We start from the raw sequence: 25,087 nt of genomic DNA on the forward strand, positions 1-25,087 counted from the left end.
CTTGTATCACCGCTGATTAAGTACATTTTAAGGTTACCTTGTTACTCTGCCTCTTTGTGTGTGTGTCTGTTGACAGTGTTTTAGTGTATTTCAAACTCTTGATGTTTCCTGTTGGTCTTAAAGAGAACAATGAGCTACATTACTGAGGACATTAAGAGTGACAGTGTTGAATTTCATTTATATTTTTATCTTACTGATGTACCGACAGATTTATCTGGCTTAATTTTATCAAATCTTTTATCTCAACCTAGCAGGCCTGATACATTTCTGTCAATGATCAAATGTTATCAATGAGTCCTGAAGTCTTTTTCAGTAGATATTCAGATTACAAATGAGAGATATTTATATTGCATATACACAGAAAGTGGGCAGTTTACTGACGACTCTTATACATTTTGTATTTAGTCTATTCTATTGTTCCTAATTTTTGTTTGTTTCTCTACCACTAATTTGAACATTCACTTTCAAAATGTGGAGTTTTTGTGTATAGATGACCTTTAAGATAGCATCTGATTTTGTTTTTTGGTTGTTTAATGTTTACATGTGGTTACTTTTCATAAAGGATGAATGTGAGTGTTGTTGACTGTATTGACTATTCATCTCTTGTATTACATAGTATTATGTCAAGACTCTACAAAACAAAACTACAAAAATAGAAGTTAGATATTTAACTATAAAGTTGATTGTTACAATTCCAAAATGATGATAATGTGCTTAGAAAATGTATATTTTACAATGTTTTCATTATTCATATTTTAGATACTAAGCTAAAGTAAAATGCATTTAATGAATGAATGCCTGGCATTCCCTAATACTCATCTATGAATGTAATGTCTCTGTTGATTCACTGGCATTATGAAGTTGTTAGTTCTAGGTTAACAATTACAGAGATGAAAAACTTCCAATATGTTATGTTTTAGTATCACCTGTGCTGTATTATTTATCATGCTTTAAAGTGTATGTCCAGTTTTATTTCAAACAAGAACGTGAAGGACTGTGTCCTCATACAATAAACTGTGAAAAAAAAAATCTTCTTGTTGATTTGATTTTAGGCACATCGGCACAATTTAGGCCTTGTCGTGCCTGAAATCTGGTTGTCTACTTGCTAGAAAGTTGTGTGAGACTGGGCTGCTAGGTCTTGAGTACACAAAGTAGCTGATATATAATCTATTCTTAGTTACCACTGACTTATTGATCAAGGGATCTCTTAAACTGTCGTACTGATCAGCAAGAAATTAGGAACTCAAGTTCCTTATACCTCCTAGAAGCTTGCTAAGAATGGTTTTGACAGATTTGCAACTTGATCATCGTTATTCACAAAAAAAAAAATGCAGCCTTTGTATTCTATTTTCGGTATTTCCCCAAAAGACCAGTCTATATAATATATAAAGCATTAAAAATAGATATCACACAAATTCCAAATATTTTCCTAAGTCTACTTATTTTTAATATGCCTTACATCATTTCTGCTTCTTTTTAGACACAGTCTATATAAAAACAAAACTAATCCAAATAGCATTAAAAAAGATAGGTCTAGATTCTTTTTCTTATAATTAAAGAATGTAGATAAAAAGTTTAAACTATATCAGATGCTATATAAAGTATAGATATATAGAATCTGAAAAGTGTGGTGATCAGAGGATCCTTTTATATGCTGATTAATAGCATTTAAAAAGATAAATCTAGATCTATTGTCATTTTGCTACATTCAAGAGGTGTCAAATGATTACAAAAATAAAACCAAATTGATTTTTATTTAGAGAACAAAATATCAAAATAAATATAGAATGGGGAACTTATGGCATTCAATTATGACCTTAGAGAATGCATTTTTTCCCCCCTCTAAGCCTGAAACTGATGGTATGAAGAAATGTATTTGGTGTCTAATACTGTACATTGCTTGCTTTAAGATTAAAAGATGCAAAAAAAAAATAATAATCAAAGGGGGAGGGGTCATGGTCAAAATATAGAGAAGCTAAAGAAAATACTTATAAGAGTGTAAGAAAGACTTTTTGTTGTTAGTGAGAGAGAAGGAAAGAGAGCAGGCCGTGAAATGTTTTTGTAACTGATACACTAATTTAGGGGCTAACAAAAAGTATGCTGGGTCGATTGTTAAAATGTTCATTTATTAAAATTAGAAAAAAAGAATGGGGGTGTTTCTAACTAAACAATATACATGGAAACAAGTCAATAGGTGTACTGCTAGTATATATATATATATAACAAAATCCAGAAGCAAGTCATATACTTTTAATATTTTAAAACATAGTGAAGAAATACAACAAAGACAAGTACAACACTAGCAATAGGTCAGAACTGAATTAGTTGTAGCAGCTAGCTAACATACAGCAAGAATTGAAAACTATGTAACATTTTCAACAGATCAAGTTTTGTCAAAACATTTGTTCAACTAATGTAGCCAATGTGAGTTTAAGCACACAATTTTTTTTTTAAACCTAAAGAGCATATAAATGTTAAATGTTTTGGAACGTTACCATGAAAAATATGCTATAAATTCCTTCCGCAAGTGTTTTTATGAGTAACTTAAGTGAACTATCTCTTGATGTTTCAAGGTGAAAGTCTTCAAGTTTAGACTCTTTAGTTCTATTTACTTTCTTTTTATTTGTCTATAAAATTCTATTCAGCTGTCATCCCACTGCTACAAAACTTGTTGCTCTACTTTTATTTACACACAAAAGTCTGTGGAATTCTAATTCAACATTGTTTGTTCTATATAAAGCTGTGGATTAAAATTCAGGACATTTGACTAGACTTCACATAACTCATACATCTATTATAGAAGACATATATATATACGTCTCAGTGCTGAGTCCATGTGATTTAAATTACATTACAAAAAGTTTTGTAAAGGATTGAAATGACTGCATTCTTTTTTTTTGTATTGTTCATAATTTAGCAAAATTGTTGCAATCTAAAACTAACACATAAGCCTTACTTATAGACACATTGACTACAAACATAATCATTAGACTATAACAATTAAAACACATAGAATACTTGTGACTTTGCTATTAGCCAAACGACCTACAATCTATACAAGAGCAATTATTATTTGAACATGCAATCACCAGATGTTTTTTTTTTAATTAACATAATTCTACAATCAAAGAAATATATGTACTCAACTTATTTTTGTATGATTCATAAACAGATAATATGTATATATAGATAAACTATTTACATTTTTAAAAAGGCTCAACTAGTATATAGAGTAGTACAAAAGAATCCAATGTTCTACCAAATGGAATATACAGAAACACTGTATTGCAATAATACTATTATGCCTGATAAAATTGTGGGTCAACTAGCACAGGTTCATTCACTAGTCTGTGACACCCTAGTAGTAAGTGCTAGTACTCACAAACTATTCTATTCAAAGTGAACATTTTCCACAAAGTTAATTTTTTAAAGTATTAGTACATTGATATTTGAATGTTTTTTTTTTAAACGTTGACATTGACGAAGGAAATTATCCAGTACAGATAGAGTATCTTTTTTTTTTTTTTATAGAAAACTGTAAAAGAGGACACATAATAAAAGGAATATACTTCATTTAAAACTCTAAATTAATAATTTTTCAAAATTCTATAATTCCCTTGAACAGAATAGAAAAAAACAATATACAAAAAAATAATTTAATTTTATTACCACTTTCAGGGGTGTTTTTTTAATATTTTTTTTTCTCAAAATCATGGCAGATAATTTGGTTAATTTTCATTGAAAAATATGTTATAAGACTTATTTTGTTTCTTCGTCTCCAAGCACAACTTAAGTACAATTTCAATTTTGCCAAAAAAAAAAAAAATTTTAAAAATCCTTCTATAAAGAATTACTTAAATACTGGATACAACTTAAAACTGATACAGCAAATGTAATTAAATGAATAGTCTACATTAAGTATAAAAAAAATTTTTTAAGAAACTTTGTACAAACTAGAAACAAGGAAATGTATCCAAGAAACAGAATGCTGACAAACACAAAAGGAAATGATAAATCAAAGCAATGTTGTTGTACAGCACAGGACAGTTCAAATATTAGTTCCAACAAAACAAAAGTCTAGTTCACATGATTGTCACTCAACACATTACAAAAATGACTCAAAATGTGTTGCTTTTTTTTAATCTCAACATTTAGCAATTATCAAATAGCTTTAAAAAAAAGAAGATAAAAAAAATTATCTTCTACATTGGCTACCCTTAGTCTCCTACAGAGTTGATTCTGATAGAGTTTTGGAGCTACTGGGTGCAATGCAAAGATTGGAAAGAGTGCACAGAAAGCCTTCCACTACTTGGGGCTAGAGTTCAAATCAATTCTAATGGTAATAATAGTTTTGTTGATATCAGCAATTATCAGAGTAAACAAGTAAAATTAGTGTAACCAAAACAGTGTACAATAAATTGGAGCACTTTGTCGTATAAAAAAAAATTAAAAACATAAAATAATGAACAAAATCAAAATTTTTTATTAGATGCCCAGGGTTCCAAAATACAAAAATAATTAAATATAAACAAAACAATAATCAATAAATACTTTCGATGATGTGTCTTAGTCTATTATATTTGGAATGGTAATCATGGCAATGTTAAAAACAAACTAAATTCATTGTATGTTTAGTTGCTAGTAAAGTTTATGTAATTTGTTAACAAAAAGGAATAAGCTACATTGAAATTAACTTGTCATACTTTGTTAAAATACACATTTGTTTGACAGTCATGTTCCTTTAGAAATAAAGATAATTACATCTTGCACAAACCTCCTGCAGGATAGCAGGGGATGGCAGCAGGCAGAGTTCAAACCCAGGAACATCAAGACAACAGTCCAGAGCACATACAACACAACCAGGTAGCCATTCATTACAGGAACGTTCAATGTCATACAATTTACCTGATGTTTGTAAGTATAACCAAGCATTTTTAATGCATCATTGGCTTGGTTCATTATAATTTATGATACATTGGCACTACTGAAACCAAATCAGTATTAAGGAGCTTGTCCATGACTAAAAAAAAATGCATAGTATTAAATAATTTGATTGCCATGGGAACAATGAATTGTTTTGTGATCAGTGTCTTGCATCTTCTCTGTGCTAGTCAAATGTTAAAATCGCTACCCAAAAAGTGCTTTTTTCCCCACCTTTAAAAACATTTTAGCTTTCTTAATAATGTGATACTAAAAGCTACACTGCAGACTGATAAGCAGTAGGCTAGATTTGATGCAATAGTCAATCTACCTTCACAGCAGTATGCTGATTTTTAAAAACTCTATAAAGTCTTTCTTATCAAAATTGTAAAATGCTTTTTTTAAAGTTGCTTTAAAAATATCGAAAGTATCATTTTTATTTTTTATCTATTAAAAAGAGTTCAAACTACAATGATCAATGTTAAAGGAATCAAAGTGAATTATGTAAGCAGACTTTACCTTTGCTTGATTCATAAGCATAAATTGATAACATTAAACAAGAATCATCTTATAATATTCTTCAATAATGTGGCAGTAGGAAAACGAAGTCTTGTCTCATTCATAAAGAACTAGAAAAGTTAAAGGTTTAATGGAATGGAGGCAGTGAATGCTACAGCCATCGAAGTTGTACAACTATAACAGGTATGTTTAACATTCAAGAATCAGTCAGTCAAAATCAGTGCTATCATCTAAGAGTATTGGTTCAGTTAAGAGTTCAAGGCAAATGAGGCCAGAAACAAATCTTAGCTAACATCTAACCAGTAAATAGAACACATACACCACACAAGGGAAGGAATCTGAACAAATGGTGTGTACACTGTCACATATCATTTCAAGAGTGAATCAAAATACATTGTAAAAGATGAAGGCCTATAGATATATATAATATTTGCAAAAATAAAGGTAGCTGGCTTATATCCATTAATGATGAATTAATGAAGAATGGGGTCACAATAATCACAATAACCCCACTGCCTTTCCACTTGCATTTCACCCTCTAGGTGCTTTTTGACGGAGGTCTGGATTGCACTGAACCAGACAGAGGTCCTTGTCTCACTACACTCTAATACTAGATATAAACCCATCATGAAGTGTTTTTTTCTGGATCTGGTGAATGTGATATCGTGAAGGGGCCTGGATCCAGGATGTAACGATTCCACAAGGCATACCCAGAGCACAGTCCACTTTAAGCTTTCTACTGCAGAAAAGTTCCATTTGGAGAGCTCTATGGATGGGGGGAGAATGGACCATTGGCCAACCCCACCTTGTCCCATGGATATTCCGGTTACAGTCTTCAGACCTAGATGTTTCCTTTTATGTCAGTATTGGAGAAATTTGCCAAGACCAAAAACTCCCTTAATGAAAACTCCCTTAAAATGCGGGGACTATATATTTTTAAAAAGCCTGAGGAAACACCCAGCCTACACTAAATGCCAATCACAACCAATAATTAAGGAATTGCAGAACAATAAAATACTAGAAAAATCACAAATGTTTTGTATAAATAATATTCTATTATGCACACAGTTCAATCAATCACAGTAATAATAATGTTAAAATGGAAACGTCAATTTAAAAAACCATTTCAGGTAACAACAACCAAATAATATTGATCACAACTGTATTAGAGTCACAATTTTCATAAACAAAGAAACAAAGATTCAATAATTACAAAAAGAACAAAAAACAATATATTTTTTCACTTGCATAACACTAGTATATATCAAATTTTAATGAAATATCTCTGTAATCCTGACTATCAAAACTTTATAAATGCCATAAATCTAACATTACAATATTTTAGTTGAATAGAAATCTGAATACAATTCTTTAACAAAAAATAATTCTATTTCAATATATATATATAAAATAAGTCAAATCCAGTTATAACAAACTTCAAGAAACTGTTGAATTCCATACTAAAAAGTATCTCTAACAAGGACCCCAAGAATACTATATACATTCACTTTGTAAGATGGTAGCCTTGTATTTAATCAGGCCACATTTTTTGTGGTTGTCTTTAGATTTCACAATTCCATAATGCTGATTCAAATTTTGAAATAATCGAGTGATCATTCTAACAAAGTGTAGCTTCATTCTAAAATCTTATTGTGCTGATGTACTGTACTCATAACCAAGCAAAGACATTCATTTGATCATACACACCTACATATATGTATCAATAAACGTTCTATAATAAATATCTTTATAAATATCAACAGATTATAGACTTGAAACTTCATAAACACTGAATGACTGAACGCTATCTAATTACATATAACATAAGTCACACTAATAGGTCAGATGGCTGGCTTTCATGGTTCCATGACTATTCCTTCACTGACATTTTGTTCACCGACAAAATGTTACCTATAGTAAAAATGTTACCTATAGTAAAGTGAGGGCCCGTTTAAATTTTTCAGCTAGCTTGTAAGATCTCTTTTTTTCTTTTAAGTATAATTTTTATCATATACTGTCCTCATTAATAAAATATTAACAACAAACAAAAATAAATTAACAAAGAAACTCTGATTAGGCCAGATCTCTAGCAATTTTTAGTTTTTGGAAATATGTTACTATCCACTGAACAATTTGTGAACAATTTGTCTAAGAACGAATTGTCAGGCGTGAATGATTTTTCGTGAACCAACTGTCAGTGAACAAGTTGTTGGTGAACAAGTTGTCTGTGAGCGAATAGTCTGTGAGCGATACGTCGCATGAACGAAATGTCTGGTGAACGAAATAGTCGCATAAACGAAAAGTCATGAACGATTTATCGTTGAACGAAATAGTCAGTGAACTAATAAACGTGTCCTCGGCTTTCATGGGCCATTCACCCTGTACAATATTTACAGACATTTCCATAATCCTTTTCATAATTTAAAAATTGGGATAGTGAAGAATAGAAACCATGAATCAATATATTTCTCATGACAAAAACTTAACTTACACTAATGGAACTAGGTTTGTATAATATGTAGAGGTCTAATCTATATCTCAAAGAATTAACCATAACAATGGTGTTGGCTAAGTTTCAACATGGCTCACCATGTGACCTAAACCTAACCAATCAATAGCAACTATTACAAGCTCACCAGCTGCCATTCAACTTTTTTATGTTAATTTTTATCCAGAAACATTTTAATTGGCCCTGAAATTCAAATATCTTTCCTTTTCTTTTTTAAAGTCTTAAAATATATTTGCATCAGCTATAAGATGAAATACTTTCTAAAAAAAATAAAAACAGATATATCTTTTGCTGTTAAGATATAGTTTAGTCTCCTTTTGGGGTTTTGAAAGGCCTGAATTAGGTGCATCTTACATTTTGAACACAAATTCTCATAAATTGATTGACGAGCTGCAGCTGCTAACGTTAACAAGACAATTTATTGCTTTTCACATCTAATACCATTTTATCAATACTTGACAGGGAGTTAAGATAATGCAGATTAGGTGGGCCATCTTTGAAAAGAAAATTAAAATATGATTCCCTCATGCATCCCTGACAAGCAGCACTTAACACCGACTGTTATTACTGCATTTTTGTAGCTTCCTTTTTTATCCCTTGATGGAATACCTGAGGCTTAGACTCTTACATTTTTAAACACCATCAAAAAGCATATACTGATTATATTCAGGAATATACTGAACATTAATATGTACCAACAAATGGGTTAAATAGTACTGGTAGTTGACTGTCTATATTAATGATTAAAGCAAAATAAAAAATAATGTATGTCTAGTTAAATTAACATAATAGACGGAATTATCTCGTAAGAGTTGATCACATGAAATGAAGGTAAGTTAAATGTCATCAAAATTAATTTTCACAAATAGTTGGGTTTTTTTTTGCTTTGCTAAATTATCAATATTACAAAATAATCATGTTTTTTATTTTTTAATGTTTTACAAAATGACTAAACTTTCTGCTTCATCTTGACTTAGTTCAAAACAAAAAAATTTCATGTTCAAGAAAGAAATTTGATGAAAACAAAGTAACCTAAATCTACTACAACTAGTGAGAATTATTGCACATGACAAAGAGTAACAAAGGGATGCTGTGGTGAAGAGAATATGCCTTGCAATCCTCAGATCACGGATTATCCTGGCACTTTCTGAAGTTTTAACTTAGGATAAAAGCCCAGCAGTAAGCAGGTTCATTCGCTGGCAAAACGCAAGGAAATAACAGGATCTGTTGTGTCACAAAAGTGATATCTTACAGTTATTACAGTAGATTTATACTAGGTTTAATTATTTTGTTGTTAAATTGTCAAATAGTACATTTTATGTTACCTAGCTATAATCCGATTACTTTATAATAAACTTAAAAAAAAAAATGCTATTCTGAAAGAAAAAAAAAATTACTCCACTTATTAATATCAAACATTTTGCTTCTAAAAGTACAGATTTTAAAAACAAAAGGGACAAAATGTCTTAGTTTAATTCTTAAATCGAACCTAGACTTATTTCCACTTATCTTGATCCTGGACTTATTTCCACTTATCTTGATCCTGGACTTTTTTCCACTTATCTTGATCCTGGACTTATTTCCACTTATCTTGATCCTGGACTTTTTTCCTCTTTTCTCATTTACAACTATCCCTGACCAATTGGAAACTTAAAAAGCACATTGTATAGTCTTTTAACATTTCCTTTAGTTTGATTTCAGCCTCAAGTTATAGTTAATCTTCTCGACAAGACTCACCACAGGGTCAGTGGTTTGACTGGTCAACCTTAGTTTTTGTAAGCTTGCTTCAACCCCTTCCAGGAATTCTTCACCTGGGAAAAAAAAGGAACATTTATTTTATGCAGCCATTGTGACAGAACAAAAGCAGCTGCAAAAGTAACCAAGCAAAATGAATAGACTAGATCTAATATATTGTTGTAAATCTAAGGCAGGCAACTCAACAAAGTTCTACAGTAAATAAATAAGTGTGTTTATTCAACAGGACAGACACATAACAACCTTCTACATTCAAAGAGTCTTGCTCCTAATTCTACCAGTTTTTTCTCCACCAAACCTGAATACGGACCAATGACAGCCTTCTCTGCTTCGCTCCAGGTCCTCACTACAGTCTTCAGGCAGCACAAAAGACGGCTTCTTTAGTTTCCAACAATTTAGACTTCCCCTAATCACATAATACACTGTTCTTTCCTCTCATACAGCCTCTTCCTGTTCTGGTTCAATAGTGCGCTCATACGCACCACAAGCACTGGTGCAAGGCAGGGTTACAACCATAGACTTATATATTATATCTAGACTGGAAGCCGAAAACAAATTTCTATCCGCAAATTGATCGATTCACAAACCTATATATATATATAGATTTTTATGTACATAACTCAACTCTTTTTCAAGCTCTAAGGGAAGTTGCCCCAATCAATCTTTTCTGTCTTAGAAAAATAATGATCTTTAGTTTTCAAAGTTAAGAAATAATGCTAAATCATTTCTCTGATTTTCTTTAGAATGGGCTATTAATCAAAGAACTATATATTCAAGGTAATATATGAAACAAAGCCATTTCCCGTTAGTTTCTATTGAGATAATGTTTCAAAAATTCTAGATCAAAATAATTCATGTCTGTTGATTTTAATCATCTTAAGTACATTTAAATAGATTGATTACCAAGATCTTTATAGGTTATGTATCTAAAAATTGCAAAATAATAATTATGAGACGAGAGTACTCTTTTTTTTTGATGTTCAATTACTAGGTCTAGATTTAAAAATTAAATTATATGGTACATAGGTTAGGGTTGAAAAAACAACAACTCTGCTTCTTATAACTAGGCTACATTACAAAACAGCTCCTTGTTTCAAATTTTTTTTAAATTTCACGACATTGTTGATAGTTTTAAAAGATCTCCATGTCCATATTATGTTAAGTAATACATTTGCTTCCTTACCACCATCACCACCATGAAAAAAATCAAGGTATTCATCAATACCTGCCTGAAGAAGATTCTTATGATCCGCTGGCCAGACAAGATCTTGAATGAGGAACTGTGGCAAAGAACAAAGTAGCAGCCCATTGAAGTAGATATCCTTCAGAGATGCTGAAGATGGATAGGTCACACCCTTTGCAAAGAATGCATCCAACATAAAAAAGCAAGCCTTAACCTAGAACCCCCAAGGAAAGAGGAAGAGGGGACGGCCCAGGAATACCTGGCATGTGATTTGGAAACAGATAGGCAAGACGTTCGGACAGTTAGAAAGACTCCCCCAGAACCGAGATGCCTGGAGGAAGCTGGTTGGTGGCCTATGTCCCAGAAGAGATGAGAAAAGATAAACAATAATAATGAAAGGACATAAATCAAATAATACAGAACACTAAAGCAAAAAACAAAAAACTTACTGGAAATGGCAGGAGACAAAACTTTGTCATGGATAATGGACTGAATAACTTCCCATGTCACAGCTAAGACTTTACCATCCAGACTTTTGGAGATCAAATGTTGGATTAAAACTTCTAGACTTTTTTTGGTGAGGTCAAAGGCCAACATTCTGGATTAAATAGAAAATGTAGTATCTCAGCATCAGTTGAGATTCATTTTTGAGGCCAAAAAAATTTGTAACAATTTTGAAAAAAAAATATTCCCAAATTAATAAACTTATTAATATCTAAATACTTAGACCTAATGGACATTAATGTTTCATTATAGATGAAGTTAAGTGAAAAATACATAATAATAATATGCTTTGAGAGTAGTTATAAAAGGCATACTTGTATCTAACAGCATCTATTGCACTGATGACTGTGGATGGATCAATGTCCATTAGAGTTGTGCTCTCTTCAAATTGATCTCTGGCAAACTGACAAAGTGCTTTAGGAATGCTGGACTGTTGCAAGAATTCCTTCAGAGGCATATTTATCAACTTTAAAGCCTTAGGGTTGTCTCCTTGGACAGAAGCGGAGCAGACATAACCAATCATCTGTAAGGATAAAGATTCAAAATTTTCATCCAATGGTACTTAAGATTATTATCTCACTCAGAATAAGCAAATCTTTAAAATGGGTTGTACAAATGATAAAAGTAAAAACATTAATTGAGATCTCAGTTTATTAATAATACAAAACCTCACTGTGATACGGTCAAAGAAACAGGGAATCTAGCTTAAACTAAAACAAAGGCAAACTTTAAGGTTATTTTTTTTCTTTGATTAATTAAAAATAGTTTAAATTGACACCTATTTTTATAAAATTCTCAGAATCAAATTTTTTACTAAATATATTATTTCTAATTAAAACTATTACTAGGTTTAGTTTTTATTCTTATTTTCACAGAAGGATTGTCATGACTTACTTGTAATTAGCATGTCAGTTGACATAAGCCTTCATTTAAAAAATTATATCACATTATAGAATAATTTATCATTCTCATTAATTATAGTACTGATATCTAACAATACATTTTTAGAAAATAAATTAAAAAAAATGACAGTTTTTCATGGGAACAAAAGTTAAGAATGTAATCTCTCTCCCCCTCTATTCGTGCAGCAGTTTTCAACAAAAGACATCAATCTACCTGCACACTTATGAGTCTTTTCATGAAGCTTATGTCAGTGGCACTGAACTGATGCCCTGTAATATCAACTGGTGAGATCAAACTGGAAGAAGTATTAATAATGTCACTCTGAGCCTGATATACAACACCATCATTCAACTCGTGCACTGAATCCACATCGCTGTCTGATCGAATGTTAATTAGAGGTGGTGCCCCCACTGTCCGTCTGGCAGGTCTAACGGGTATATCGCCAGTGACTGATGAGTCTCTATCTGTACTGTCACTCTTTGATAGAGGAAGTGGAGATATGGTAGATCTGGACAGAATTTGAATGTCCGGGCTATTGCTCTGTTGCCTTGGTTCCTCATCCGAAGATGCCGATGAAGAAAAAGATGCACTGGAGACCAAGTCAGATTCTTCTACAAATGACACACGTCTTTCTGGGTTGCGTAGATTTTCAAAAGATCTGGAGCGTTTTAATATCCCAGAGGATGCATCATCAGGTAGGTTGTTGTTATCACAGCCATCCAGACCAGAGTCAACTCGTCTGGGAGGGACATCAGGTGCCAGCTCCCATAATTTCTGTTGATGTCTGAAAGAAAAATGTATAACTGAATACTTCTTCAATACTATCTAGGTCAAATCACCTATACTGCTTAACTTCTTGATTTTTATTTGAAAAAGTTAGAGGAGTTGGTTTTAATTTTCAGAGCAGTTCCTTGGATCTAAATGTCAAGGTAGCCTGTGTGTACAAACTAGTGATTTGAAGGTATTTGCTGTCATGAATGTGTGGCTGAGTGACTTAGCTACCTGTCTTTCATGAATGTGTGGCTGAGGGACTTAGCTACCTGTCAAGGAAGCTCAAGGTAGCAAGGAAACCTTCTCACAGACCCCCCTCACCCCACAGGTCCATAAAAGAGTTTGGACCATAGCCCACTGAGCATACTATAGCATCAAAAATGAGCTATGCATATACATAAGTAATTTTTAAAATGTCATAATTTTTCAAATGAGTTAGAAAGATGTTTCAACACAAGGCATAAAGCTATTTAAAGATTTAAAAAGCAACAACAAAACACTAAGAGAAAAAAATAACTTCTTTTTGAATGGACCATGATATCTTTCTGTACATGAAAAAAATGTTATTAAAACTAAGATAATAATAAATAGAATAATAATTATTGTGTGGATTGTCTTACTTGAGTTGTTCCGACTTGCCATATTCAAAGAGAAATCTTCTACCATCAGTCTTTACTGTCAAGTCAGTACTGAATGTGCTTAAGGCATTCGGTACAAGAGTTCTTGTGTTAATATAGAGATAGTCCAAGACTTCAATCACTAGGCTGACATAGGCTCTTAGTTCTGGGTAAGGTGAACCTACACACAATGTAGTTTTTAAAACAAGACATTGATATGGTTTGTCTACATGATGGAGCACAACATTACAAGCCAATGGAATGAAATCTAATTCTCTCATTCAATTAAATTCAACTTTCTCATATGCTATTTCTTAGTTTCTAAAAAGAATATTACCTATTTAAAACCAAGTCAAGTGAAGCAGATTTAATGTCACTCTGACCCTGATATACAACACCATCAGTCAACTCATGCAGTGAACCCCTAAAACTATTTAGGATAACATCATGTCATCTACACAAAGACTAGACATCCTAACTTTTGTTCATTAAAGCCAGATAGCTAGACTCAACAGGATTGATTCTATGACTTAAGTCGAATTAGCTCAAACTGGTGCAAAAATCAAGAGTGTGTCCACCAGAATCATAACATTGAGAAAGACAGTTAAAAGTTTAATACTATTGGGTAAACTCCTCATTAATGTTTTCTTATTCTCAATTCTAAATTACTTCCAGTTTTCAAATGATTCAGTAAATTGTAAACATTCCATTACATATGTAACAAAGCTTTCGATCGAGTATGGCATGGGACACTCTGGGCAAGAATGGAAATGTATAACATAAATAAATACATAATTAAAGTTATCCAGAACCTCTTCAAGGATGCCACCAGTGCGGTGTACTTCAACAATAATATTGGGGACTGGTTCAAAACCACAGTTGGAGTAAGACAAGGCTGCCTACTTTCACCAACACTTTTCTATATCTTCCTTGAAAGGATAATGGAAGATGCTCTTGAGGGCTATGAAGGTACTGTAAGCATTGGAGGAAGAAGAGTTACTAACTTGCGCTTTGCAGATGACATTGATGGCCTAGCAAGGACAGAAGAAGAACTAGCTGACTTGGTGATGCGCATTGACAAGACTTCCGCAGCATATGGTATGCAAATAAATGCAGAAAAAACAAACAAATTATGACCAATAGCCAAAAGGGCATTAAAAGGGGCATCAGTATTGGAGGTGAAAAGCTAGTGTTAGCAGCTTCAAATACCTCGAAGCTATTGTCTCAGATGAGGAAACGAAACCTGAACTACTGGCCCGAAATGCACAACCCACGGCAACCCTTTCAAAACTTATAATAATATGGAAAGACAAAGGCTTAGCCCTCAGCACCAAAATCAGACTGATGTGCTCCCTGGTCATGGCCACATTTTTATATGCTTGTGAGTCTTGGACGCTGACTGCAGAGCTAGAGAGGAGGATCCTAGCAATGCAACTGAGATGCAACAGAAGGATTCTAGGCATAACTTTCAAAGACAGCATTACAAACAAAGAGATTAGAGACATGGTTACTGCAGCAATTGGACCCCATGATTACCAGCTAACTATCATAAAAAAATGCGAGCTAAAAATCTATGGCCATATTACAAGGTCTTCGGGGCTCGCAAAGACATTCCTCCAGGGAACAGTACCAGGAAAAAGAAGAAGAGGCAGAGAAAGCGATGGGAGGACAACATAAAAGAATGGATGGGCATGCCATTGAATGAGGTTCTAACTAAGGCAAAGGACAGAGAGGAATGGAGAAGGATGGTCAACAAATCTTGCATGGTGCCCCAATGGTCCAACAGACTAAGGGATAGGTAAAGGTAAAACTGAAACAAAATATTTTCATTAAAAGTTTTAAATAATCTTATTTCAGTAGTACTTACCTTTCATTCCAATATTGGCCAATGTATGTAATGTAGAACCAAGGTTTGCCAGAGTTCTGATTCCTGCCTGGATTATTCTTAGGTTTCTGCTATGTAAGGACATTGCCATGGATGCAAGATCAATGGCTGATTCTCTCATAGGAGGCTGAACAAAGAAATGTATAAAGAAGTAGATATCACAAATTTTTATATTTTATAAGATTTAGGAAATGGTTTTAAATTGTAAGAAAATTCTGTTGAGTTAGATAGATTACTAGATATAGATATAGATAATCAGAATGTTTTACGTACTGTCAAAAACCTTAGACAAAAATTCTTTTAATAAAAATATTAAAAGAAAGTTGAAAAAAAATTTTTTTTTAAACATTTGTTACATCTTTTTTTTTTCTAAGCTTTTAGTTTTTATTTAAATTAGTTTGTGCATATAATATATTTTAAGTTTTTCAAGATATATAGAAAGAAAGAGAATAAAAAATTAATTCAACTTGTAAATGGCTTCTCAAAACGTTCACTGTATTCACCAAGTGACTTGTTATTTTGATGAATCAATTAGTAGAAAACTTGTCTAATAATGAACTTAATTTAAATAATATTAAAATTCAAATCGGCATATATGGTAAGTCCAGGCTTGTAATAGGCTTTAAAGTTAATCAATGTTTTTGTTGATTTAGATTATTAAAAAATCCTAATTTTTAATAAAAATAATATTTTACTTAAATTTATAGAGACAGTGAGAGCTTTGTGGATAAGAAAAATTCTGAACTTTATTCGATCTACAGAGTAAGAAAAAAAATGGGAGGGGGCCCTCAGGCATGGAGAAAGTGAAGTGTAGGGACTAAGGGCTAGTGGAGTGAAATAAACTAGTTTTTACCTTTTCTAACAGTGCAGGAATATATGTTGCCAACTTGGCTAAAATATCAAGAGAGTTGCTCTGTACAGTTTCATTGTCTTTGTAAACTGCCATACTGCCCAGGACTGCAGCCACAGTGTTGTTGGCAATCAGTGTTACCACATTACCTGGCACATGACTTAGAGCTCTCAACAGTTGGAGACACAGAAGTACAAGGTAACTTGGATCCTGAAGAAATACAAATCAATATATTTAGAAAAAAATTATTTTTGTCACAAAATTCATTTCCAAATTAATGAACTTTATCAACAAATTGCATTCATACGCTAGATGGGCAGGGACTATAATATACCATAGAATATATCAAGGAGTACAATCACCATCAGATATTGTTGTCTTTACAGACTCCCAATCCACTCTGCAAGCACTTCACAGCAGCACCTCAAACAGCCCAAGAGAGTTGACAAAACTTATTGTGATAATCCATCAGATATCAAAATTAAATATCAAGTGGATCCCTGGACACATTGGCATCATGGGAAATGAAAAGGCAGACAAGCTATCAAAGGCAGGATCATCTATGGAACAACCAGATAGACCTGTTTACTACCTCACACTAAGATCAATGTTAGTCAACAATCACAAAGAGGAGTGGCTCAACCAATGGGCAACAGGAAACACAGGCAGAGCCATGTACAAAGAAATGACTAAGCCTAAGAAACTGGACAGTATTAACTTCCTCCCCCGCAAAGAATAATCTACAATTTTCCAACTAAGAACAGGACACACACCTCTGTAAAATACCATCTGAATAAAATAAATTCCACACAACTCCCCCTTTGTAGACACGGCGCCCACCCCTATGAAACGGTAAACCATATCCTCTTTGAATGCCCCTTCCTAATCCACCTTGGGCAGACCTTACTTCCACTACAGCCTAACATAACCAACACCCTCTAAGGCAGTGCTGAACAACTGAAGAAAACAGCACACTATTTCTCCTTGGTACAGTCTGCAAAAGAGCTCACAGCTCAGCAGCAATAAAGCTGGCTAGAAGAAGAAGAAGAAGATACCATAGAAAGAAACAAGTAAATTGCTACAAGCAGAAACTAGCCTTATTCACAAGCTTTGTTTCTTTCCTGAATCTAACTTTTCTTGCACAATTCAACCAAATTCTTTCATGGAATTATCAATTCTTAGCATTGGACTACAATACTAGACTTTGCATCTTGTGAAAGAGGCTGCAGTCAGAGAGAGAGAGAGAGAGAGAGAGAGAGAGCAAAAAGGAGTTTCTTAGAACCTTAACATAAAAAGAAATTCTAAACTTGGACCTTTTGAAACTGGATTTAGTTTTAGATCAATAGATACTGTTCTTAGAGAAAGTTCTTGTGAGTGTCTTTATACATTTTAAGTTGACCTCTTGAGAGCACTTTCCAGCAAACAGCTGGCAAAAAAAAGTTGTTAGGGGGGGAGACAATTTTCAGGCATACGGACATGTCCAGCTCCTTGTTGGAACCTTTTTGGCTGTGGATACTGTTTTTCTGTGACAGCTGTAAGATCTCAAAATCTAGGAAAGAGGTCAAACCAATTCACGGCTTAGAAAGTGAAGACCGAAGGGGTTCAGCTTTTTGATGTGTCAATTCAGGATGCTGAAGCATGTAAAACTGAGAGAAGGACTACAGTACTGTGCAGTACAGTGCTAAGTCCTCTCAGCGACTTACTCTTGAAGTCTACCATGCAACATATAGTAATAGTATTCAGGTGAATAACTGCAGTTAAATTTTAAGAAAATAAATAATAGGTACAAACTGAAACTTACTAGAAATTGTTCTAAAATTTCTACCAGAAAGGCTGTAACTCTCCCATGGTAGCCATTATGTTTTTCTTGGGACTCTTGATTTGATTCTTTCATGATATCACTAATAAAACCTTTCACAATATCACGCCTGTGCTGAGAAATTTCCTGTATTGAAAGGTAGAGACATATTTTTAATTATCTTATACTTAACTTCAAAATATTACTTTATAGTTGTTTTTGTTTTTAAATAATGGTAAATATTATAACAATCTTTACAACCTTTTATTTCTTTGTGAATGTGAATGTTAAACCATAAGAGAAGATGAATAACATTGCATATAATAACACTGATTTTTATCTACAACATTACAAGTTTGGATTGCCTTCACATCTGGTTGTAAACTATGTGAATATATTTAGATCCAATGAAATCAGTCTACCTGCATCATTTTAAAGATCCTGTCTGTCAGATCCACAGACATGACAACATCAGTGTGTAGGTTGATATGCTGAATGAGATAACTTGAAGCCAAGCCTGACAGCTAAGAGAAACAAACAATATCACAATAGTATTGCATGCCTCAGCAGGAAATTGCCTCAATGTTGTTGTTTTCCCACAAACATGAGTTTTCTTGCACGTCAACAATTAAATTACAAATATTCAACATAATGAGCACTTAAGTTCTTACAATCAACTTTTTTTTCTCAATTGAATCTGTAAACAACAATCACTGAGGTTCAAGTTTAATCATTTTGTCAAAGTAATAAGCAGAAATCTAGTTTAGATGCTGAAAGCTTAATCCAAATGTTAAAGTGAGGGGAGAGAAATAGTAATAACAATAGCAAGCATTTTATAGATAAAAAAAATTTAAACTTATTTGGAGTTCTCTGTTATAAAACAATGTAAGCAATTTATTATGCACAACTTAAAAAAAAAATTTAATGTTAGATTTAAATAATATAGAGGAACTATCTGAAAATACCCACTCCCACTCACCCCACCACCCCAAAAAAATATAAAACTAATAATTAATTGATAATAATTAAGCAATATTTAGTCTTTACTGCTTAATGCATTGTACAGTTTACAAATGATTTATTCAGAAAAAAAATTTCAAGATGCCTTATTGGTATAGGTTTAAAAAAAAGTAAAAGATTAAAGATTGAAAAAAACTAGGACAAATACACATTTTGGAAGGTGTTTTTTTTTTTTGTTTTTTTTTTCTCAAATGTAGATTAAGTTGGCAACAGAAGTGAAACTTTCATAGCATTTTTTTTATACATGTGGAAGCAAAATAAAGTCGTGGAGAAAGTCTTAACTTATCCTCTAAACCAGTGTTTTCCAAACTGTGATCCATGGAACCCTAGTGTTCTGTAAGACCTGAATAGATGTTCCACAAACTACTGAAATAATTAACTAATAAGCTACCACATGAATTAATCTCTTTAAAAAATAAGAAAATTGTTCCACTAAATACTTAGAACGTGTGAAGTGTTCCAACTATTAACACTTTTAACAGAATCAGGAGAGCACAACTTAAAGGTAACCTGTGCAAAAGTGATCATTTGTTTTTATTCAGTTTTTTTTTTTTAGTTTAGACCAGTGAAAAGTAACAGGATCTATCTTCAAAGTATTTTTATGCATATTGGATAAGTTGAGATTCACAATGATCCATCTCAAAACTTCAGTAAACCCTGTTTTCAAATCATTAGAATCTATTATACCTTATGGTTTGAAAAATATGTTAATAGACTAAAAAAAATAATTAAAACAGACAATGGGAAATATTTTAGCTGTTGTTCTATTGCTTTTATATTTCCAGTGTAAAAATAATATTGAATGGAAAACACCATGTAAATTAATGTTATATTTTTCCCCACTATTACAATCATATCTGAACAACTGCATAAAGTCAAGAAATATTGGTAAATTCAACAATTTTAGATCACTGAACAGGTATCACAGGGGTTAGCAAAATAGAGGTACTTTACTACTACCATACATAACCAAAAAACAACTGGGGGGGGGGGGTGTTGATTCAGATTTACTTCTTCCAGTTGTTGAACTTTTTATCTCACCAACTGGTGTGCTTATTCTGTAGTACATGGGTGGGAATATCTTGTTTTGCTTTCTCTCAACCTTAACTGTCTTTTTTTTTTATACTTAGTTTTAACATGTAATTTACTGCAGTATATGATGATACATATCTATGTACCAAATTTGTATGGTAAGCAAAAAATGGTTTCACTGGCTGAGAAGCAGAGGCAGGGAATTAGGTGGAAGGGGAAAGAAATGTAATGTAAAATTACTTTAACTACCTTTCAATTCAAATATTTGGTAGCATCTGGTAATGTCACAAGTAAATTTGTTGAAATCTGATGGCCATCTGGAGCAGAAATCTTGCATACATAAATCTAAACATTTTACCAAACATTTCAAACAGAGAAACTTTAACTAGAATAGAATTGGCTTTATCTCATTCAACAGACCAGACAGGAAAATACTAACAATTAGACCATGGAATAGACTATTTCAATAAAAACTCCTGCATACATTTCTTTTGCACAATGTCAAGTTAAAAACAAGTTAAAAATAACAAGATGTACGTGACAGAATACACTTCTTGGAATACATTTCTTTATACGATTTTATTAACATTCGTAAGTTATAAATAGAACAAAATTAATGATTTTCATTGGTCAATTTGATGTATTGATTAATCTGTATATGTTAATTCAAAAAAATAAAATTATATAGAAATGTTGTGGGAATTTAGCAATATCACCAACAGACTTTTTTTTTGTAACATGATGAAATATCTACAATATATACATATTCATAAAAAGTGATATTGTTTATAAACAAAATTAATTATTGTAAATTGTGCATTAAAAAAGCATGTGCAAAATATGTTTATATCCCATGACCCAAAAAATATTTTTTAGAATGTTATCTTCATTACATTTGGATAAAATTAACCAGTCCCCAAGTTCAAAACTGTAAATTAAAAACAAACTAAAACTTATACCCAAAATCTTATCTTATATAATACAGACGTTACTTTAAAAAAAAGATAATCATGCATTTAGTCATGCATATTAACCAATGACCTAAATTCTGCCAAGTCACTTATCAATGACATTCCTAGACTTCAAAAACTAAATATGTTTGGCCAGTGCCAAAAAAACAAAGAGTGCAAATCAATCAAACAACTGAAGATAAGATATTTAGCTCAGAAGAGCATGTAAAACAAAAAATTTAAAAGATTCCTGTATGTGTGAGGTAAATAAAAATAATGATTATTAAAAACAGACCGAAAAACATACTGAACAATGGCTTCACAAGGCCTAGCAGACTATTTTTCTTTACTGAAAGATTTTAAAAGAATAAAGATTTAATTAGAGAATCAATTTTAGCTCAGCCATTATCTTATCTTCTTATCTTATATAATACAGACGTTACTTCAAAAAAGAAGATGATTACGTCCTACGCGTCATGCATTTAGTCATGCATATTAACCAATGACTTAAATTCTGCCAAGTCACTGGTTTTCCTGGCTAGCTCAGGCAACCCATTCCATGCTCTAATAGCACTAGGGAAGAAGGAGTATTTGTACAAATTTGTCCTAGCATATGGGACGAGGAATATGCCTTTATCTTTGTGTCTTTCAGAGTATTTTATTAAATTTTGTTTTTGTATTTGAAGATTATGGTTCAGTGTTTTATGTATGATTGCTACTTTACTTTTGAGCCTTCTGTCCTGAAGGCTTTCTAAATTTAGTGATTTTACTAAAGGTGTTACTCTAGTCAAATGTGAATATTCGTTTGTTATGAATCTCACTGCTCTATTTTGTGTCTGTTCCAGTTTCTTAATGTTTTCTTGAGTTGAGGGGTCCCAAACGGAGGATGCATATTCTATTATTGGCCTAACCAAGGTTAAGTAACATTTTAGTTTTATGTTCTTATTTGATTTATAGAAATTTCTTTTAATAAATCCTAATGCTTTGTTTGATTTTTTTGTAGTTTCATCAATATGTGGATTCCATGATAGTTTTTCATTTATTATAACACCTAGGTATTTTGCGTTTTTAGTCTGTGATACTGGTTTGCCATGAATAAGATAAGTGGAATTAATTTGTTTTAGTTTTTTTGTTACTCTTAACAACTGACATTTTTCTGGGTGGAAAGACATGCTCCAATTTGATTCCCATTTCTGTAATTCATCTAATTCTCTTTGTAAAATATCTGTGTCTTGTGTTGTTTTTATTGTTCTATATATTATGCAATCGTCTGCAAATAATCTGACTTTTGTTCCTGAACTAATGCAATTTGGTAAATCATTTATGTAAATTAAAAATAGTAGTGGACCCAAGACTGTACCTTGAGGTACACCTGAGTTTACTGTTATCGGTGTTGATTTAGAGCCATTTATTATTACAGTTTGTTCTCTCCCTATCAGAAAGTCTTTAATCCACTGATGCAGTGGACCATTAATGCCGAAATATTTTAATTTTTTAAGCAAACTATGGTGGTGAACTTTGTCAAAAGCCTTAGAAAAATCTAGTAAGATAGCATCTATTTGTTCACTATTATCTAAACCTTTTGAAAAATCATCAATTAGTCCTATTAGTTGTGTTTCACATGATCTATATTTCCTAAAGCCATGTTGGTATGGTGTGAGGACATTATGTTTGTCTAAGTGGTTTATGATGTTGCTACATATTATGTGTTCTAGGATTTTACATGTGATGCTGGTAAGTGATACTGGTCTGTAGTTCCCTGGGTCAGATTTTTCTCCTTTTTTAAATAGGGGGGTGACATTAGCTTCTTTCCAGTCCTTTGGTACTCTGCCCTGGTTAAGTGAAGCCTGAAAGAGTATTTTGAACACTGGGGCTAGCTCATTACTTAGTTCTTTGAGTAATCTAGCTGGAATACCATCAGGTCCAGAAGCTTTATTTGGTTTGGTGTTGGCTAATAGTTTCTGAATTCCATTTTCTTGTACTACTATATCTTCTATGTTGTCTACTTGGTTCAAATTCAGTAATATGTCTTTGTCTCCTGGGGCTGAGAATGCTGATGCAAAGTATTTGTTTAGAATGTTTGCTTTAGTTTCATTATCATTATGTATTATGTTATGTTCATCTTTTAATGGCGCTACGCCTGTTGTTTCCATTTTCTTAGACTTAATGTATGACCATAGGTTTTTGTTGTTATCTTTAGATATTACATTGTTTATGTATTCACTCTGCAGCTGTCTGCTTACTTTTTGGGTTAAGTGTTTAATTTTTATATACTTTTTGTAAACTCTTTCTGCATTAGTTTCTTTAAATTTTCTATACAGGTTTTCCTTCTGTTTACAAAGCTTCTTTAGTCTATTATTAAACCAGCATTTATTTATTCTGTTCTATGTGCACTTAGTTGGTATATGATTTTCTATAATGCTTTTAAGATGGTTTTTAATGAAATTCCAGAGGTCATCGACTGGTTGATTAATGTCTTTTTCTAATAAGAATGTTTAATGCAGCTTGGTGTAGTTGTGTTAGGTTACATTTATTCCAGAGTAAGATTTTTCTTTTGGGTTTTGTATTGGCTACTGCTTTTATCTGACTGTGTATTTTTATGATCTCATGGTCTGATAGACCAGGGATAATTTCATAATCAACTACTAATCCAGGTCTGTTGGTTAAGAAGAGATCTAATGTGTTGTTTAATCTAGTTGGCTTTTTAATGATTTGATCTAAACTTAGGTTGTGTAAAGTTTCTATGAAAAGCTCATTTATGTCCTTAAGGTTTTGGTGTTTATCTATGGTTAGTGTTTTCCAATTTATATCAGGTAGGTTGAAATCACCCATAATCCAAAAAACTGCATTTTTATTTGTCTCTTTAAGTGTAGTAATCTGATTACATAGTTCCTGCATGTATTCTAAACTAGAATTTGGTGGTCTGTAAATGCTGCCTATTATTAGGGATGTTGAGGTGGTATTAATTTTACAAAATGTTGATTCTACATTTTTTGAGTTAGGTAAGGTAATTTCTTCTGCTATAAGAGTGTTTTTTATTGCTAAAAGAACTCCTCCATGATTATCAGCCCTATCTTTTCTAAAAATTTCATAATTACTATTGAAAATTTCTGCATTATAAATTTCAGGATGCAGCCAAGTTTCTGTTCCTGCAATTATGTCTGGTTTCTCACATTCTAATAAAATTTCTAAGTCTGCTGTTTTGTTCCTAATGCTTTGAAAATTTATAACTAAGGTTTTAAGGTATTTTGGTATTACTTCTTTAGTAGGTTTGTTTAGTGAGGCTGTTGTATTAATTTTAGTAGATTTAGGTTTAACAGGAGTGGATCTGGCTAGTGGTTGGTGAGTTTGGTTCGGGATGGTGTTTAGGATGTTGTATGGGTTAGAAGTGTCCGCATCAAAGGAATCAAACAGTCCTGATGTAAACTGAGGTAACCCACACGGTACACAGTGCCATGATGCGTCTTTGTTGCCTAAGGCATAATACACAGGTGTATTCAGGTGTATTAAGCATAAGATGATGGTCTAAAAATCATACACAAGTCAGCATTGCTTATTTCTAAGCATAAATAAAATTATATGAAAATGACTAAGAAGATGTTTTTTTTCTCCATTTCTTACAAACTATTAGCTAAAGTTTGCTTCACTTTTACAATTTTTTATGTTGTATAACTTTACAATAACTAAGAATTTTTAACATGAGATGAATTTAAAAAGTAACCTAAGTGGGTTTTTTTTAGAAGATATCTTATAAAAGGCCATGGGGTGTGCGTGACTAACCTATTTTAGTAGTCAGCTTGGATCAGTTAAATGATAAATGATATATCAACAAAGTCTCCTATACAGAGTTATATCTAGTTAGTTATGATGT

General features: G+C 32.3%; 1 protein-coding gene across 2 annotated transcripts in view; it reads right to left on the reverse strand.

Annotated features, from left to right (window-relative positions):
- Window positions 1-2,233: 2,233 nt before the first annotated feature.
- Window positions 2,234-25,087, reverse strand: part of LOC106055021 (uncharacterized) — a 30,087-nt gene continuing 7,233 nt past the window's right edge. Inside the window, exons 5-14 of one of the 2 annotated variants that reach the window (XR_008777442.1) lie at window positions 18,637-18,738; window positions 18,218-18,361; window positions 16,420-16,626; window positions 15,549-15,693; window positions 13,685-13,862; window positions 12,507-13,077; window positions 11,705-11,913; window positions 11,336-11,484; window positions 9,438-9,759; window positions 2,234-9,172 (exon numbers count right to left, since the gene is read on the reverse strand). Coding sequence is in view for 1 of the 2 variants with exons in the window: in XM_056025874.1 (XP_055881849.1) it covers window positions 9,635-9,759; window positions 11,336-11,484; window positions 11,705-11,913; window positions 12,507-13,077; window positions 13,685-13,862; window positions 15,549-15,693; window positions 16,420-16,626; window positions 18,218-18,361; window positions 18,637-18,738 (1,830 nt within the window). In the remaining variant the exon portion in view is untranslated. Of the gene's footprint in view, window positions 9,760-11,335; window positions 11,485-11,704; window positions 11,914-12,506; window positions 13,078-13,684; window positions 13,863-15,548; window positions 15,694-16,419; window positions 16,627-18,217; window positions 18,362-18,636; window positions 18,739-25,087 lie in introns of both variants that reach the window. The other variant, XM_056025874.1, reaches the window with a different exon arrangement.

Source organism: Biomphalaria glabrata, chromosome 4, assembly GCF_947242115.1.
Source record: "Biomphalaria glabrata chromosome 4, xgBioGlab47.1, whole genome shotgun sequence".
Lineage (NCBI taxonomy): Eukaryota > Metazoa > Mollusca > Gastropoda > Planorbidae > Biomphalaria > Biomphalaria glabrata.